Source organism: Streptopelia decaocto, assembly GCF_964273445.1.
Source record: "Streptopelia decaocto genome assembly, chromosome: 3".
NCBI classification, from domain to species: Eukaryota; Metazoa; Chordata; class Aves; order Columbiformes; family Columbidae; genus Streptopelia; species Streptopelia decaocto.
In genome coordinates this window covers 47,224,136-47,239,811 of record NC_138656.1, presented here as the reverse complement: position 1 = coordinate 47,239,811, position 15,676 = coordinate 47,224,136, and the positions used below count along the sequence as shown (strand labels likewise).

The following is a 15,676-nucleotide window of genomic DNA, read 5'->3' as shown; positions in this document are numbered from 1 at the left end:
AGCTGCTGTGTTAATCTTGGTCTTGCACCTGGAATATTGTGTCCAGTTCAAGGACATGGAACCACTGGAGAGAGTCCAGCACAGGGTAGCAAATATGATTAAGGGAGTGGAGCATCTCCCTTATGAGGAAAGGCTGAGGGAGCTGGGTCTCTTTAGCTTGGAGGAGACTGAGGGGTGACCTCATTAATGTTTACAAATAAATAAAGGGTGAACATCACGAGGATGGAGCCAGGCTCTTCTCAGTGACAACCAAAGGCAGGACAAGGAGTAATGGGTTGAAACTTGAACACAAGAGGTTCCACTTAAATTTGAGAAGAAATTTCTTCTCAGTGAGGGTAACAGAGCACTGGAACAGGCTGCCCAAGGGGGTGGTGGAGTCTCCTACTCTGGAGACATTCAAAACCTGCCTGGACACATTCCCGTGTAACCTCATCTAGGTGTTCCTGCTCCGGCAGGGGGATTGGACTAGGTGATCTTTCGAGGTCCCTTCCAATCCCTAACATTCTGTGATTCTGTGATTCATAATGACTTATTGTGTAAGTGTTGCAATAACATGGGATTGGTTTCATGGATTTGTTGACCCAGATGGTACTTCTAATACGTAAATCTCCACCTTGCTCCTCCGTGACCTCAGAAAGGACATTTACAACAAAAGCAATCTTTTCCCACTGAGGAAAAGAAAATGTCTGGGCAATGCACACCTGTATGCAGAGCATTGCACAGGTAGTGGAGACTAAGAGACTGGGACTTGTGTTACACTTTCTTCCTTGGGATTTCAGGAGCAAACATATATTTTTTGGTCCATAAAATAGTTTCTTCTAGGCAAAGTAGGTAGATAAGAGAGAATACAAATATCTGTCATCTTCATTCCATTGCACCTTGGCAATACAAAGGCTGTATCATTCTGTTCATCATAACCTTGGGAGATGCTTTCACCAGATATGGTTCTTAAACCTATTTAAGATAAGCAGCTGGAGGGCAATTGTAGGAAACAGACCAAATATGATATAATTCAGGTAAAGTTCTTAAATTACAGGAGTATAACTGATAGGAAATTGTCTGTGCAAGTTGTTTCTTAACAGAGAAAAGAATTATTTCAATAAACCAGATTTTTCCCTCAGAATGTCTACTATCGCAGAAACTTTTTAATGAAAGAACGAAAAATTTGAAAATGCTGCTCCTATATCTCAAGGGCATTTTTGTTTCTTATGAATTCCAATCCGTTTCCTGTCTAGGCTTCTGTGAAGCCTTAGACCTTGGAATGATATTATTCATTGCCTACTTTCTCTATCCAAAGCTAAGAAATGTAGTCTGATTGGTAAGCTCAGGCTACAAAAGATAATAAAAGCATAAACAATTTTTTGTTTAAACGTTTTGTTTTCATCAACGTTTTCTCCAAGAAAATAAAATATTTTTAAACAGCTTTTCTGAATCTAGTGATTATCAATTGGTAGATGCATTTACTGTTCTTTATTCTTCTTTCTGGAAGCTAGGCCAGCTAGGACCTAGGCTGGTTCTAAGAAGTGATGCTGCAGTGAAGCAGAGGAGTGCTCTGAGTATGACTGTGCTCCTCCTTCAGAAATTCCATGTTCAGCATGAGAAGAAAGCACCTCTGAGCTTTTCACCATTTTCACATGACCTGCAAATTGTTTCCCATAATTTTTTTTTTTTTTTTAAATCACCCTTCATTTTTGTACTATAGAGAAGATACATTGGTGGAAGAAAACTAGTGGGTTGTGAGGTTTTACAAATGCAATAATGTGTTTTGGGCTAGGGGCTAAACACTGGTTATGCAGTCCTTCTCCTTCCCAACTGCTCTGTTTAAAAACTTCACTCATTTAATCTCCTGAGCCCTATTTGCCCCCTAGGCAAAAACCCTGTAGAAGGCTTTGGGAGGGCTCTGTCTTCTCTAACTGGTTTGACAGAGGGGATGAAGTAATTAAAACATTGATGGACACCAGTCAATGTGGGATGTATGTCAGTGCTGGGATTAAGTTATTTCAGTCCCTGACACCTCACAATGTGTGCAGAGGGCTGTGTCTGACATGAGGGGGTAGATGGAATCAGGTGGGAGTGAGGCTGAAAATACAAACTAAAAAGATCAAAAGGGAAGCAAGTGAGTGGTGCTACAAATGTAATGCTGGAGAGAGGTTATGAAGATAACAAGAGATGGAAATAAGAGAAATCTGTAAAACCTGATCAAAGAAAGAGGAAGAAAGAGGCAGAACAGAAAACTAAATACAGAAACACCAAACCCAGAAAAAGCATGTTTGAAAGGGAGTGAAAAGCCAGATGCAAACAATATAAGGAAAGTTTGAAAGAATTAATGAGAAAAAAAATATATTGACAGTATAGGATGGTAATGATAAAAAATTAAATAGGTGATACAAGCAACCTGAATTTAAATACATATAGTTTATATTTTGTAGCCCAAAAGAATGATGGAGAGAGCAGAACCTCAGTGGATGGCTGGATTATTGGATAAGATTAGATTAATCTAGATTTAACTGCATGAACATTAAAGCAGAATGGAACAGTGTGTGGTGTGTGTTCTGCCTTTCTTTTAGAATTAAAAAAAAAAACAATCCAAACCCAACCCAAACAATAACCTGAGTCATTCCAGAAGAAACTTGTGGATTCTGGAATAACTCACATGGTGGTTTTGTTTTCCTTATCTTTCATTATTTTCTTTCCTTAATTAGTGGCACAGAAAACTAACATGTGGTGAGATTTGAGAAACCACAATAACCATATTAGCTAAATGAGAGTAGATTCCTTTCAAGGCTATAAGATATGAACAAAAACTAACTACATGTGGGGGCTTCATTTGCATAATATGCAAATTTTCAAGTAGTTGTCTTAAAAAGAAAAAAACCCTTGTCACTTGCCACAGCGTGAAGGTGAAGCAGAAAGTGTCTGCAAGGAAGGCTGCCTGTGCTTTGTAACTAGGTCAAAAGAAAATGTGCCGAGAAGGTAAGTTAGACTAGTTACCTTGTATTAGCTTTGGCATTTACCACCATGGTGAACTCTTCACCTTCTGAAAAACTGTTATTCATGCTGAATATTGCATATGTTGCAGACTAAAAGCATGGAATACATTTAAATTAGAGAATACCTGAATACGGAACAAGATGAGCAACAGTTTTTGTAATGGATAAGCTAAAATTCCGATTCATCTTTTAATTAAGCATTAAAAATCTGATCTATCTGTTACTGACTCTCATTCCGTGAAATATAATATTCTGCTGTTTCACAGTCTAATCTGTTAAAATTCCAAAAGTAAGTTGTTATCTGAATGAGATGCTGGAAGCTGTTACTAGTAGCAGAAATGCTTGCTTGAATAAGGACTACAATCATCATGGACTTGGTTGGTGATTTGAAGTCATCCGTTGGTTTTTTTTGATAGAGAGGGAATTTCTGCTTCTATTGCTCATTATTTGCTGCTTACATGACTGCTATGGACTAGGTCTGTCTTTGCGTAATTAAGTTTGCTTTGCAAGATGCAGTCCCAGGCTTATGGTAAAAAAGCATTTGAAAGATTCACAGCGAAGTGGGCCACAATGAAATACCAGCAAATTCTTTTACTGACATAGAATGTGCACTTACTCTAATTCTGCTGGTTTAAACAGGATTTGAGCCCATGTTTCAAAATTTCAGACACTGTGAGCAGGAATCAGTTGTTTGCTTCAGACAGCATTTAGACAGAAAAATGCGTTCTCCATAAACAGGATCTCAGCTGTCATATATAGCTGTGTTTTACAAAACGTATATGCATCTCAGCTTATCAAGAATAAATGTACGGGTCCTTGCAGCACTGAGCGACAGAAGATTTTAAAATGAAACTTATATTTTCTTTCCAGAAAGTCCGGAAAACATCTTATGACTCTCATCTGAAGCCCAAGTCAACTAGATTATTTCCATTACTATATTTTGACATGCAAATAACAGCAAGTTAGTGGAACAGTACAAAACTGTAGTTAAAAATAATTAAAAGCACCTCTTAGCAAATGTTAAAAGGGTAGAAGGAAAACTTGTGAAGTTTTAATGATGGAAATTGTTATGAATTATGAAATAAATAATATAGTGAAAAGTACTTAACTGTTGTGATTCAGGATGTCTCGAAAGATTCACAAAATCTGGGCACCTTGCCGATCATCTTAATGTAGAAAGCCAAAATAAAGTGCAGTTGTTTAGCACCTTCTACCACATCATTGCTGCTGCACCCTCCCCGCTCACAGCCCTGCTGCTGTGCCGCCCTCACACATTGACCAACAGCTCAGCTCTCCTCACTCATCTTCACAGCCTGATCAAAACAAAGGTTTCCTTCAGCAACTGCTGCAAATCACTACATCTGGACTGCTTCAGATACACGGTTGAGCGTGGTGACTGCTAAGAATACAAGAACTGTCCCACAGACCACAGGTCCATTCAGTGCCATGTCTTACTTCTGAGGGCAGCCAGATGCAGAGACCTGTGGAGAAAAACATCTGTCTCATAAATTGTCCTTTGATATCCTTGCAGCTAGCAGGAGTCTGTCTTCTGGCCATTGTTGCACCCTGGCCCCCTAACTGCGGCTGTAAGTTTGATCTACCAATAGAAATTTAAAAGAGAAATAATCTTAGTTGTCTGCTAAAATTATTTTTTCCTGGTCTTCTATCTTTATCTGTTCTCTGCACTGAAACTCACACATCTTCTTCCCTCCATGTAACTGGACTTTACCAAACCATATTTCAAATGGTCAACTATTTTATGGATTTAATAATAACTTTCCCCAGATCTGTGATGACAGGGAACGGTTTAGTCCAAACAGCAATATAGAGGCCAGATTAACCTTATAGTGAGCCCATTGAAGTTATTGGAGTCAGAAGCCTGAGAGATTTCACACTTTTTTTACTTTGTGTGCATCAGACAGTGGAGATTGCTTTTCAGCAGTAAGAATCAAAACATGCATGCACTGTGTCCACATATGCACATGCATATAGGAAAAACAAGACTCGCATTTCAGGGTTTTTAGGTATCTCTGTGTTGTTCTATGCAAATATGTTGGGATTTTGTCATAGCTGAAGTCAAGGTCTTGGGTCCTATGAAAATCAGGCAGAGAGAAAATGCAAAGTGCCTGCTTACATGATTGCAAGTCATTATGACATGATACTTTAAACCTACCAAGTCACATTTTGACGCTGTGCAGCATTTTTGTTCCATTCACTGGATATGGCTAGTGGAAAGCAGCACCATGCTTACACTGCTAGGGAGCCACTGCTACTGTGATGTGCTTAGTTTTGAAAAGAAGACAAGTGTGACATCCATCATCCTGCGTTTCTTTAGGGTCAGTGGTGTATTAATTTAATCATATCTTCCAAGGCTGCCTGTATGAGTGCCATCTGTTGTCTCTAATGACATCACAAGCTGCAACTGAAAGTTCATACACACAATTTCTAAATGAAACAAGTTTGAAAGTTTTTTTACTAGTTTTGGCTTTTCCTGCTAATGCAGATATCTAAGGTCTGGAAAAGAAACACTTATAGCTTTTAAAATTCAAGAATCATAACATGAAATATTTTCATGTCTAGTTCTAACTAACTTCAAGAACAGATATGAACAAACAGGCAAATACAATTACATTTTCCTTCTTTACCTGGGCATTTGCATACTTTTGAGTTAGCAGTTCAGGCAAAACATTTGGATAATGTGCACCATGACATATACAAGATTATTACTTTTTCTTCAAGAAACAGCTATTATTCAATTCAGTAATTAACACTTGTCTCAGTTTTGCAGTTCTACTGTAAGTGATCTTGTTGACTGAAATTATTAATGATTAAACTGCTCATCTACATGACATTAAGAGCATTCTTTGCAAAAACAGACCGTCACTCCAGATGTATTCTGAGCACAGTGACAATTAACACCCTGCTTTTTATGGTTCAAATGTTAACTTGATTATTTCAAAAACAGTATCAGTAGGTAGCTTAATTAGTAAATGGCTTCCCTCCAGCTTGCATATTTCCAGCACAGATAAGGTTAAATATTTTCCTTTACGTAAAAAAGTGGGTTATTGTTAATGCTTGTCAGGAGGAAGTGGTGATTATTTCAGTTTAACTCTGTACCTTTAACTAATGCTGTTATTTCTTGTTTTTTGAATTAAAGTGTACTCCTGTTGAGACTGATGGTACATGTGCTTGAGGAAGACACAAAAGAATGTAACAGAATCACACATTTTCTTTCACCTGATCTTCAGACAATTTTCAAATCTGGTAAGTACTAAAATAAAGTATGCAATCTATTATGTGTGCATGTGTGATGAATATATTAAACCGAACATGTCAGTAAGAGTGTACTTACAATGGTCAGCAAAGCTTAAAAAGCACTTGATTCCCTCCAAGCACTGAGAATTTTTTTCCTTACAGAAATCTGTCTTTTTCCTGAGGTCTTTCTTTATCTGTTATCTTTTGCTTCTATAATTCAAAACTGTATCTCTATTTAAGATTGCAGTTTAGTCTTACTTTTGAGTACACATATATTGCTTTCATAGTGGAAGGAAACATGGTAGAGTGGATGAAGTGGAAAACAGTAACCTAAAAAAATGTAAGGCTTAAATATTTAATATTCAAAACATAATTAAGTTTGTGTGCACATGAATAGACATGTGCCCATATATAGTATATAAACAATTTTAGAACACACACCCAACCTAGTACATATGGACTTTTTTATAATTACCTAATACATTAATGTTAAATAAAGCCATAAATATACAGATTATAAATTACAAAGGTGCCTATTGAAAGACCATTAGGAAGATTTAAATAGAAAAGAAAATTGTGTTTATAGGATTTCTGATTCAACTTCCTTTGCAACCAGTGCGCCTTTTAACAGCTTCATTGAATGCTGTTTCAAATTCATAGAAGGAAATCATCTCAAGAGATGATCTGACCTCTACAATTCTGGTTTCAGTTTGAGTCCTTCTCTCCTTTCATACCAACCATCCTCAATACGCTTTTGCTGGACAGTGGAAGTCCTTTTGTAAATAAATGTGTGAGTGGTGGTGCCTTTGTGGATTCTCATAGCACCAGGACATCTCTCCCACGGTGAGTAGTTGTTCCCTAGGGGCTTTCTGCTGAGCTCTTCTGGGGACTAGAGAACCCTTCTTCAGTGCTGTTCTGAAGACATCTCTTTTCTTATCCCTCCTTGCAGGCTGTAGGAAATACCCACGCTCCCTTTCTTCTAAATGCCTTCACTCTGTCTTCTTCTTTCTACATGTTATACTGATATATGACAGTGGTTTTGGCTAAGAGGAATGAAGACCGGCTGTTATGTAGAGAATATATACTGTCAGGCTCCCTTTGTATATTAAACCATGTATGTCCTAGAAAGATACGAATGACAAATACCTGGAAAGTCATTTTTCTTGCATTAGTAAAATAACAGTTTCTAAAATAGTAACCTAGAGAAATACCCCTTTAATGCTGTTAACAAGCAAGAGCATGAGCATCTGGCTGGATGGCATCAGAGGAGGGTAAAGTGGCAGATCGAGACTAGAGTTGCTCAAAGGTGGGCCAGGGACCACAGCCACAGGTGAACTGTACAAGTTACCTGCTTGCCTGATACATCTTTTCACTTCTGAGACACACTTTGAGTTGTTTAAAGCTTGCTTCAGAAGATGCTCAAGCACTTTCGGGCTGTCATGTTCCTGCAGCTTCTAGAAATCATCTTTGAAAGCCAGCAGAGGAAGCTGGAGAGGTGGTTAAAGATTTATTTAAAGAGCAGGAAAGCCAGAGAAGCTGTGATGCTTGCTCAACATCATGCCATATGGGTCTATACCCATCTGCAGCCTTCTGGCGTAATCCAGCCTCCCCACATGAGTCGCAGCAAGTCTCATCCTCATTACGCTTTTGGAGAATGTTCAGTCCTCTCCCTTCCCCAACTTCCCAGATATATCTGGACTGTATCTGCCCCACTTTTACAGATTATCTGCTTCTGTAAAAATTCAGGTAATTCCTGCACAGGAAGGATTTGTTTATCTAGACTTAAAGTTGACCCATGTGCACTTCCTAGTTAGCAGCACAACTAACAAAAAGCAGAGAAACTCTAGACGAAATTGCCATGCACAGCCTTAGCAAATATGGGACCTAATGTTGTCCAGTCCCTGCAATTCCTGCTTTGCTGGTATGTGCTGTTCTCCCAGAGCAGCTAATGGAAAGGAGGACTGAACTCATGCAAAAAAATGCTGAGGAACTAAATCTCCCACCCATGAGTTCCTGTGTGAGGTTAAATGAGTAATTTAAGCCCAGCTTCACACATGTGACTACCAATGGCATGTTCCTTATTTTATCTGTCCATCTGTGACTTTAGACTCTGTGGTCTGATTTGAAGGAATCTGAGCCTTGCTGCAACCAGTGTCAATGGATTTAAACCTTTACATAACTGAAGTCCTTCATAATGCTAAGCAATCTTAAAAGTGATGTTAGGGGGGACAAATGTCTCAAACTGAACAGCTCGAGTGCATACTTACTGTAATGACTCAGTACTCAGGTTCCTTCCCTGTAAAATAAAGGAAATCATGCCTCCTCACCACAGAGTGTTGTGCAAATTACTTAATTACTATTTGTAAAATACTTAAGTATTACAGTGATAAATAAAATAAATTATTTTAATAAAGTGCAGTCTATAACATGAAGATCTGTGCACTGAACAAAACCAAAACAACACTAGCGCCCAGTCTGTTCATATGTACTCTCCTTTGCAGTGTAAGAAGCAATTATCCTGGAACTCTTATTTACCCCACTAGTGTAATAAAAAAGGGAAGTAATGTGATGTTAAAAGTGCTGAGACACACTGATAAAATGCCAGAGCAAAAAAAAGATAAAAGTTAAAGTGCCATATTACTTTTATGGAGTATACTAAGGTAGTGCTGTTTACTTGTCAGTACTTCCCTCAGTACACTGATTGTCATTTCAGAGTTTCTGAAAGTAAAATTGAATTTATTTTATTGTGGTGTAAAGTCAATGTGAAGTAAGAGCCTTTCTCATATGTTATCAGCTCAATGAATAAACATGCCATATGTAAGACTATGCTCTTAATGATACTGATACAAACCATCCACTTCTCACAACTGCACATTGTGCTGCAGAGGTGTGTGATTTTTTGAGGTGCTCCTGTGTGCTGTTGATATACCTGAAGTGATGCAATTTTTCTTTGAATAAATGTTTCATTTACAATTATGGCTTTTTTTTACTTGTTGACTTTTCTTGTGCTGTTCCCCTATCCAATCTACTTTATTTTCTTGTCAGAAATCCTTGGGAAAGCATTTTGAAGTTCTCCTCAAGTTTTCTCCTCAATTTTTCTTCCTCAGAAGTGTACTGCCAAAATGAATTTTGTAAGTACCTAACTGGTAAACTATATTAATACATCAACAAAGCAATGAATCTGGAAGTCCCAGCTCTTCGAGGCTGGTGGTCCAAGTGCCTTAATTTCAGGAGTAATTGGCTGAAGACTTGCTCTGACAGCAGAGTTTACTGCAAAAGCGCAGTGTTTATTGGCTTTGCACTCTCCTAATGTAAGTCCAGGTTTGGTGCCCATGGTGCAGGTAACTGTGTCTCAGGATGGTCATCCTGGATTGCCTGTCTGGCTGAGTGGAGAGAAGAAATCATTTTGGGGCTTGATTGAGCCAAGCTCTGTTAGTATGAAAAGTATAACACACTAGTAAGGCCTGTTCCCTGCTCTTGATGGTAAAGCAAGCTTAGACCTCTACTTCAAATTCAAACTTTTACACTGTGAGTGTTATCTGACAGCAGACTAATCCTTTCTGCATAATGTATTTAAAGATGGAAACCTTAGGGCCATCCAAAAATATAATCTCCATGTTCTTATTTTAATTAAGATTTTATGAAATTCTCTAGTTATTTATAGGATCATAGAATTGTTTAGGTTGGAAAAGACCTTAAAGATCATCAAGTCCAACTGTTAATCTAGCACTGCCAAGTTGTTTCAAGTCTCCTCTACAGTGTTAAATACACTTGTAATTGGGGTGTATGGATGGTGGAAACAGTGCAAAACATGTAGCGTTGGAAGAAACAACTGTGTAATATTTTGATACAGACCTGAAGCTGAGGCATGGGAAGAACTGGACAGAAGCATTACAGTTATCAAAAGGGAAATGTCACAAATCAGCAAGCCATATAACACTTCTATACTATTTTCAAAAAGTTTCCAGTGTACCTTGTGTTTGTATGACTTTGTTATCTATCAACTTCCTACTATATAGAAATTAGAGATTAACACCTACGTGTTAACTGATGATCTTCTTTTTTACAGACAGAACCTCGTACCGCAGATTATCCATATTATTCAGACTACGCTTCTTTAATCACACCACCTTGTTCTAAGCTGGAAGTCAGGAACTTCACAAAATCATTTCTGCCAGTTGTGTATTCATTGATTTGTGTCATCGGCCTAGTTGGTAACATCTTTGTAGTGATGACCTTTGCTTTATATGAAAGAACCAAGTCCATGACGGATGTGTACCTCTTCAACATGGCCATAGCAGACATACTATTTGTTCTCACTCTCCCGCTGTGGGCAGTGAATTATGCTGCTGACAAATGGATTTTTGGTGATTTTATTTGCAAAATAACCAGAGGTATCTATGCAATCAACTTCAGCTGTGGCATGTTACTTTTGGCCTTTATCAGTGTGGACCGGTACATTGCTATAGTACAAGCAACAAAATCATTTAAACTCAGAGCAAGAACACTCGCATATAGCAAATTCATTTGTTTGGCTGTGTGGGTATCATCAATTTTAATCTCTAGCTCCTCTTTTCTATACAGTGAAAGTTACAGCCTCACCAATGAAACCAAAGAGATTTGTGATCACAGATTTGACAGAATGTCTGAAAGCACGATGCTGAAATCATTGCTGCTGTGCCTGCAAGTGGGATTTGGATTTTTTATACCTTTCTTATTCATGATTTTTTGCTATACATTCATTGTCAAATCCTTACAGCAAGCTCAGAATTCCAAAAGAAACAAAGCAATACGTGTGATCATATTAATTGTAGCTGTTTTCCTAGTTTGCCAGGTACCTTATAACATTGTTCTTCTTGTGACAGCGATAAATATGGGCAAGCTGGGCAGATCTTGTGACAATGAAAAGATAATGGCCTATGCAAAATACACCACTGAAGCCATAGCATTTTTACACTGTTGTGTGAACCCTGTGCTCTATGCTTTCATTGGAGTGAAGTTCAGAAGTTATTTTGTGAAGATAATGAAGGACCTATGGTGCATGAGATACAAGAAATACAATAAACGTAGTTCAAGGACAAACTCTGATATTTATCATTCAAGACAGACTAGCGAAATTCTGACTGACAATGCATCTTCTTTCACTATGTAATACAATTTGAACATCATTATTACCAAAGGACTCTTCTCACCGAGCAACCCAAAACAGTGTCACTGTGCCTGTGACAGCAAGTCATTTGGGCTTCTCTGCACCTCTAAGGAAGCTCCCATGATCTCTCCTTTCAGAAAAAGAATTAAGATAAAAAAATAACACTGTGCTGTGGAAAACTGAAATCTTATTCACCTCAACATTCATGCTCTTCTAAAGTACACTCTCTTATAATTATCAGAAAAGTGAAGTTTACAGAGGAACCCACCCTGTTTTCTAAGGAAAAACTGCATCTCATCTGTCCTACATCACTGAAATATCCCAAAAATTCTAAGTAAATGAATCAGGTTATGTTCAGGCTCATTCTACCTACATTTATGTTGTTTCTGTTAATTACTTCTACCTGGAAATCTTAGATAAGTGTAGGTCTGTGCTTTTGTTGCAGACAGGTCACGCTGTGGCAATACTAACTTAAAGATACAGCATTTTGAGCAAAGCATGGCAAAGAAAGCAAACAGAGAAAGGAAGAAAAAGGCTCAAGGCTGCTGACATAGCTGGGCTGTTAAGTCTCATACATCTTTGTATGTATGTATGTATTCTATACTCCGCCTGCTCATCGGAAGTTGCTTACATCAAGGCTGATACTGTTCTAAGCCAACAGTGACATGTCTATTAAAAAGAATACTAGAAAAAAAAAAAAAAGAAAAATATTAAGGAGAACACTGAAATATCCACACAAAGGTTTTCTGACATCTCCTGAAATTATCTTCTGAACGGAGAATGGAGCTTTGCTTGAGAGATGCTTCTCTATGTTTGGCACAGGATTCAGCTGCTGGAATCTGTCGAAGCTGATCAGTTGGTGAACATCTCTGCAAAAAGTTGTTTCTTTCTAGCTGAAATTCACACTCTACTTTATAGAAGGCAACAAACTGTACAGAACTTCAATTATTCCAACACTTTTTGTTGGAACTTGATCGGTGACAAAACTTGATGCGTTTCTTGGTATTTAGCTAACCATTAACAGAGTTTCCTTAGGAATGGATTTACTAGGACAAATATGCATATATGAAATTTACTTTATTATCTTCAGAAACTATTAAGAACTATATCTGAAAATAAAACCAGAATCTGACTTAATACAGCCAGAATTTTTACTGAGTCAGTATTTGACTCACTATGAATATAGGAATATTTATGATGGTGTGTGGATTTGCTCTAGTGTAGGACATTACACTCCTACGGCTGTGTAAATTAATGCAATCTGCAGCTTGCTGTTTACTTTGGTTGTGGTTCTTTTAAGTTCATGGCTGAAGAGATAGCAGAGCTTGGATCACTAACCACACCATTCAGTGGCAATGCAAAGGGCCAAGAAGGCTAGTGCTGGAGCTGAAGATCCCTTGAGGAAGGGCATTGATATGGCACGACGCTAGTACTGCCTTGGCTGGTGCAATCCATCCTTGTTCGCAGTGCAGTGTGAGGTTTTTAAATGTCAAGGCCAGGTGTGATCAAGATTGCATATATTTATCATGACTGAATAACAACTTAGGCAAGAATATAATAAAAAATTATGTAAATGCAGATGCATGCATTTGCTGTATATAGCACTGAAGATTTTCCAGAAGAGAATTCAACAAATAAAAAAGTAACTCAGAAGCAAAAAATCCCTTCAGGTCTAAGGATTTCTTGCTACATGGTATGCCTTGAAACATTCCCTTATTTGGTGCAAAATCTCTCATATCTGAACGATGTAACCTCTTTCTCTCAAAGACTGCATGAGGCGATGTACTCCAGGGCAGGAAGTCCACGACTGAAGCCCAGCAAGTCCCATGGTGGCTCCTGGGCAGAGCCCTACAAGGCTCAAAAGTGTACCCACATCTTCCTGCCGGCCCTGCCGTCACGTCTGCATTGGCCTTCAGCCACCAAACAACCCAAATGCCACCCCAGCAGCTGCCAGGATGGGGTTGTGGGGGGAGATGGCAGCCAAGGCACAGTCGCTGACCCTGTCACTGTCACAGTCCCACTGGAGTAGGATCATTGAGAGACCCTAAGTGGAGAGGGATGGCCCCTGGGCAGGGTGAGTGCTCCATAAGTGTCAAGAAGTGGTTCCTGGCTGAAGGTGTATCCTTCGTCAGTGTTGAGGGAGGAGCAAAAGGAGGGCAAAGCTCAGTCCCACTGGCCACCAAGGTGTTCCCAGTGGGACAGGGTCCCACCACACTGCCTTGCAGATCACCAACCCCTGGTAACCTGAGGGACCCTGACATGTTGGAAAGGGTGGTGGTGGGACATCTGTCTCAAGTGGGAGGCAACACAGACTCCCTGCTGCTGTCTTGTGAGAGGGAAAAATGCTTACTGGAAATGATGTTGAAAAGTATTAAACATACCCACGATTCTTGTCAATGAGAAGTGTATTGAAGGGAAGAGGAACATCGTGTGTGTGTGACAACACAAAAGCTCTTGCGGTATGAATTGTGCTGATGTCAGTGTCTGGCAAAAAATTCCACTTGAGTTACAGCTGAAATCTCAATTGCCATGAATGATTGTCCTGTGTCTGGGAGAAATGGGGGTGAAGGGTAGGATGGGCTCCCAAGGGGCTGCTGAGCAAGGTAGAACTTCAGCTCTAGCCTGTGGGCCACTGGCTTTCTTACTTACTTACCTACTTAAAAATTTAATTTACATACAACACATTATTACTGTTTTTTGTGGAATCTACTGTACGGTAAAAGAACAAGACCAGTTCAGAGTGAAGCAGTGGGGGAGCAGAACCCCACTGTTTAAAGTTCAGAAGGAGGTGGTCATAACAGCACGCTGTCCAACTGATACTGCTGATGGACCCTCAGATATTCTTTCTTTTCCTGGCTATGTCAGCAGAAATGAGAGGTGAGCTAGGGTGGGTGTTGGGATTTTGGGATATGAAAAGAGCAGATTTATAGGAACCTGGGTGTTACTTTCTTTGCTTATGGAGTAACTTTTTGGAGCTTGCTATGGAGGCTGCTTTTTATTTAAATATTTAAATTTTGTGGTAGCTGTGCAGTACACTGCATAACAAACACATGGTGAAATTTTCTTTTTTGTTGCATGTATTCTGTTATATTGGAAGAAAAAAGATTTGGTTTTGTGTAGATCCTTATTTCCTACCATATTTAAAGAGAGAAGGATACATACTGTGTTGCGTCATGTTGTACACACATAAGATGCAGCTGGTAAGCTTTGAGAAGACAATTCATATCCTCCTTCAGCTGGGGCTGGGGCTGGGTTGTGGTATTGGCTGCATGTACAAGGTCTCTGCTTGTTAGCAAGTTCCATTCTGCTTTTGATGGCTTTATGACAGCCCTGCTTGACACGTCCCGTTCAAGTAGTTCAGAAGGAGGCAGGTCATCAGTGCGCAGTGTTAAATAAATGCATAATATCTCAGTGCCTAAAGCTAAATCTGTTTTCTGGCACATATAATCTTTAAAATGGACCTAATTTATTAATTGGCTTTCCATAAAAAGCATCAGCTTTCTTCCCATAGTATTTAAATTTCATGTGCTATCTTTTCTATCTATATATTCATTTTATTTGAAGAGTGATGCCCATAAGTTGGTGAACCTTCAAGAGGATCACAGTGGACAGAGGAGATCAAAGTCATTTGGGCCTTGTTACTAGCAAGGAAAGGCACAGAAAAGAAGATGAAAACTATATGCAAAGATAGATAACATTTTGAGATCAGTGAAAACTAAAGAGAAACAGGAAAAAAACAGTCTACAGAGGAATATTCTTGTGATGGAAGGTTGTTGATAATTATTAAGTACATTACTCTGATTTTATTATTTAAACCAAAATCTGTTTTGGATCTTTGTAGGGCAATCTTGTTGACTAGAATTGTGGAAATTTTGGGGGGTTTTGCTACAAAAGTAGCAAGAAGATGGTACTTGAAGATTTCAGAATTTGGATTGAATTGGAAAAAATAGTTTTAGATTAGATGAAGATGATAACGTTTTCAAAATGTCAAAATAGTTTGTCTCATAAAACATCTAAAATGTTTCGACATTTCTGGTTAGTTTTCAGATACTATAATAAGAGCCAAGGAAATGATTTCACTAAACCACTGAAAGAGGCTCATAATCTGTTTGTTTGGGGTGTTTTTTATGCTGCTGTGGAGCAATCAGGGTAATTCCTTCTATCACCTCCTGTGGTAGGAGGTACCACCTCTGGGTTAGGAGCTCATAATCTCTTTGTCCATGCAAAGCATAGTTCCAAAAAGAAAAAGAAAAAAAAGAAAAAAAAAAAAAAGAAAATGTTT

The 15,676-nt window shown here is 38.7% G+C and overlaps 1 protein-coding gene across 3 annotated transcripts; it reads left to right on the top strand.

Moving 5' to 3' along the window:
* The first annotated feature begins 2,894 nt into the window (after positions 1 to 2,894).
* On the top strand, positions 2,895 to 13,097 carry CCR6 (C-C motif chemokine receptor 6). Of its 3 annotated transcripts, none has more exons than XM_082047888.1 (4): positions 2,895 to 2,973; positions 6,148 to 6,254; positions 9,291 to 9,376; positions 10,315 to 13,097. In XM_082047888.1, exons 3-4 carry the CDS (start codon positions 9,368 to 9,370, stop codon positions 11,395 to 11,397), a joined length of 1,092 nt encoding a protein of 363 aa, XP_081904014.1. In that variant the 5' UTR covers positions 2,895 to 2,973; positions 6,148 to 6,254; positions 9,291 to 9,367; the 3' UTR covers positions 11,398 to 13,097. The 3 variants fall into 3 exon arrangements, with proteins under 3 accessions (XP_081904014.1, XP_081904015.1, XP_081904016.1); XM_082047889.1 differs by lacking the exon at positions 2,895 to 2,973 and adding an exon at positions 4,481 to 4,576; XM_082047890.1 differs by lacking the exons at positions 2,895 to 2,973; positions 6,148 to 6,254 and adding an exon at positions 6,991 to 7,088.
* Positions 13,098 to 15,676: the final 2,579 nt, after the last annotated feature.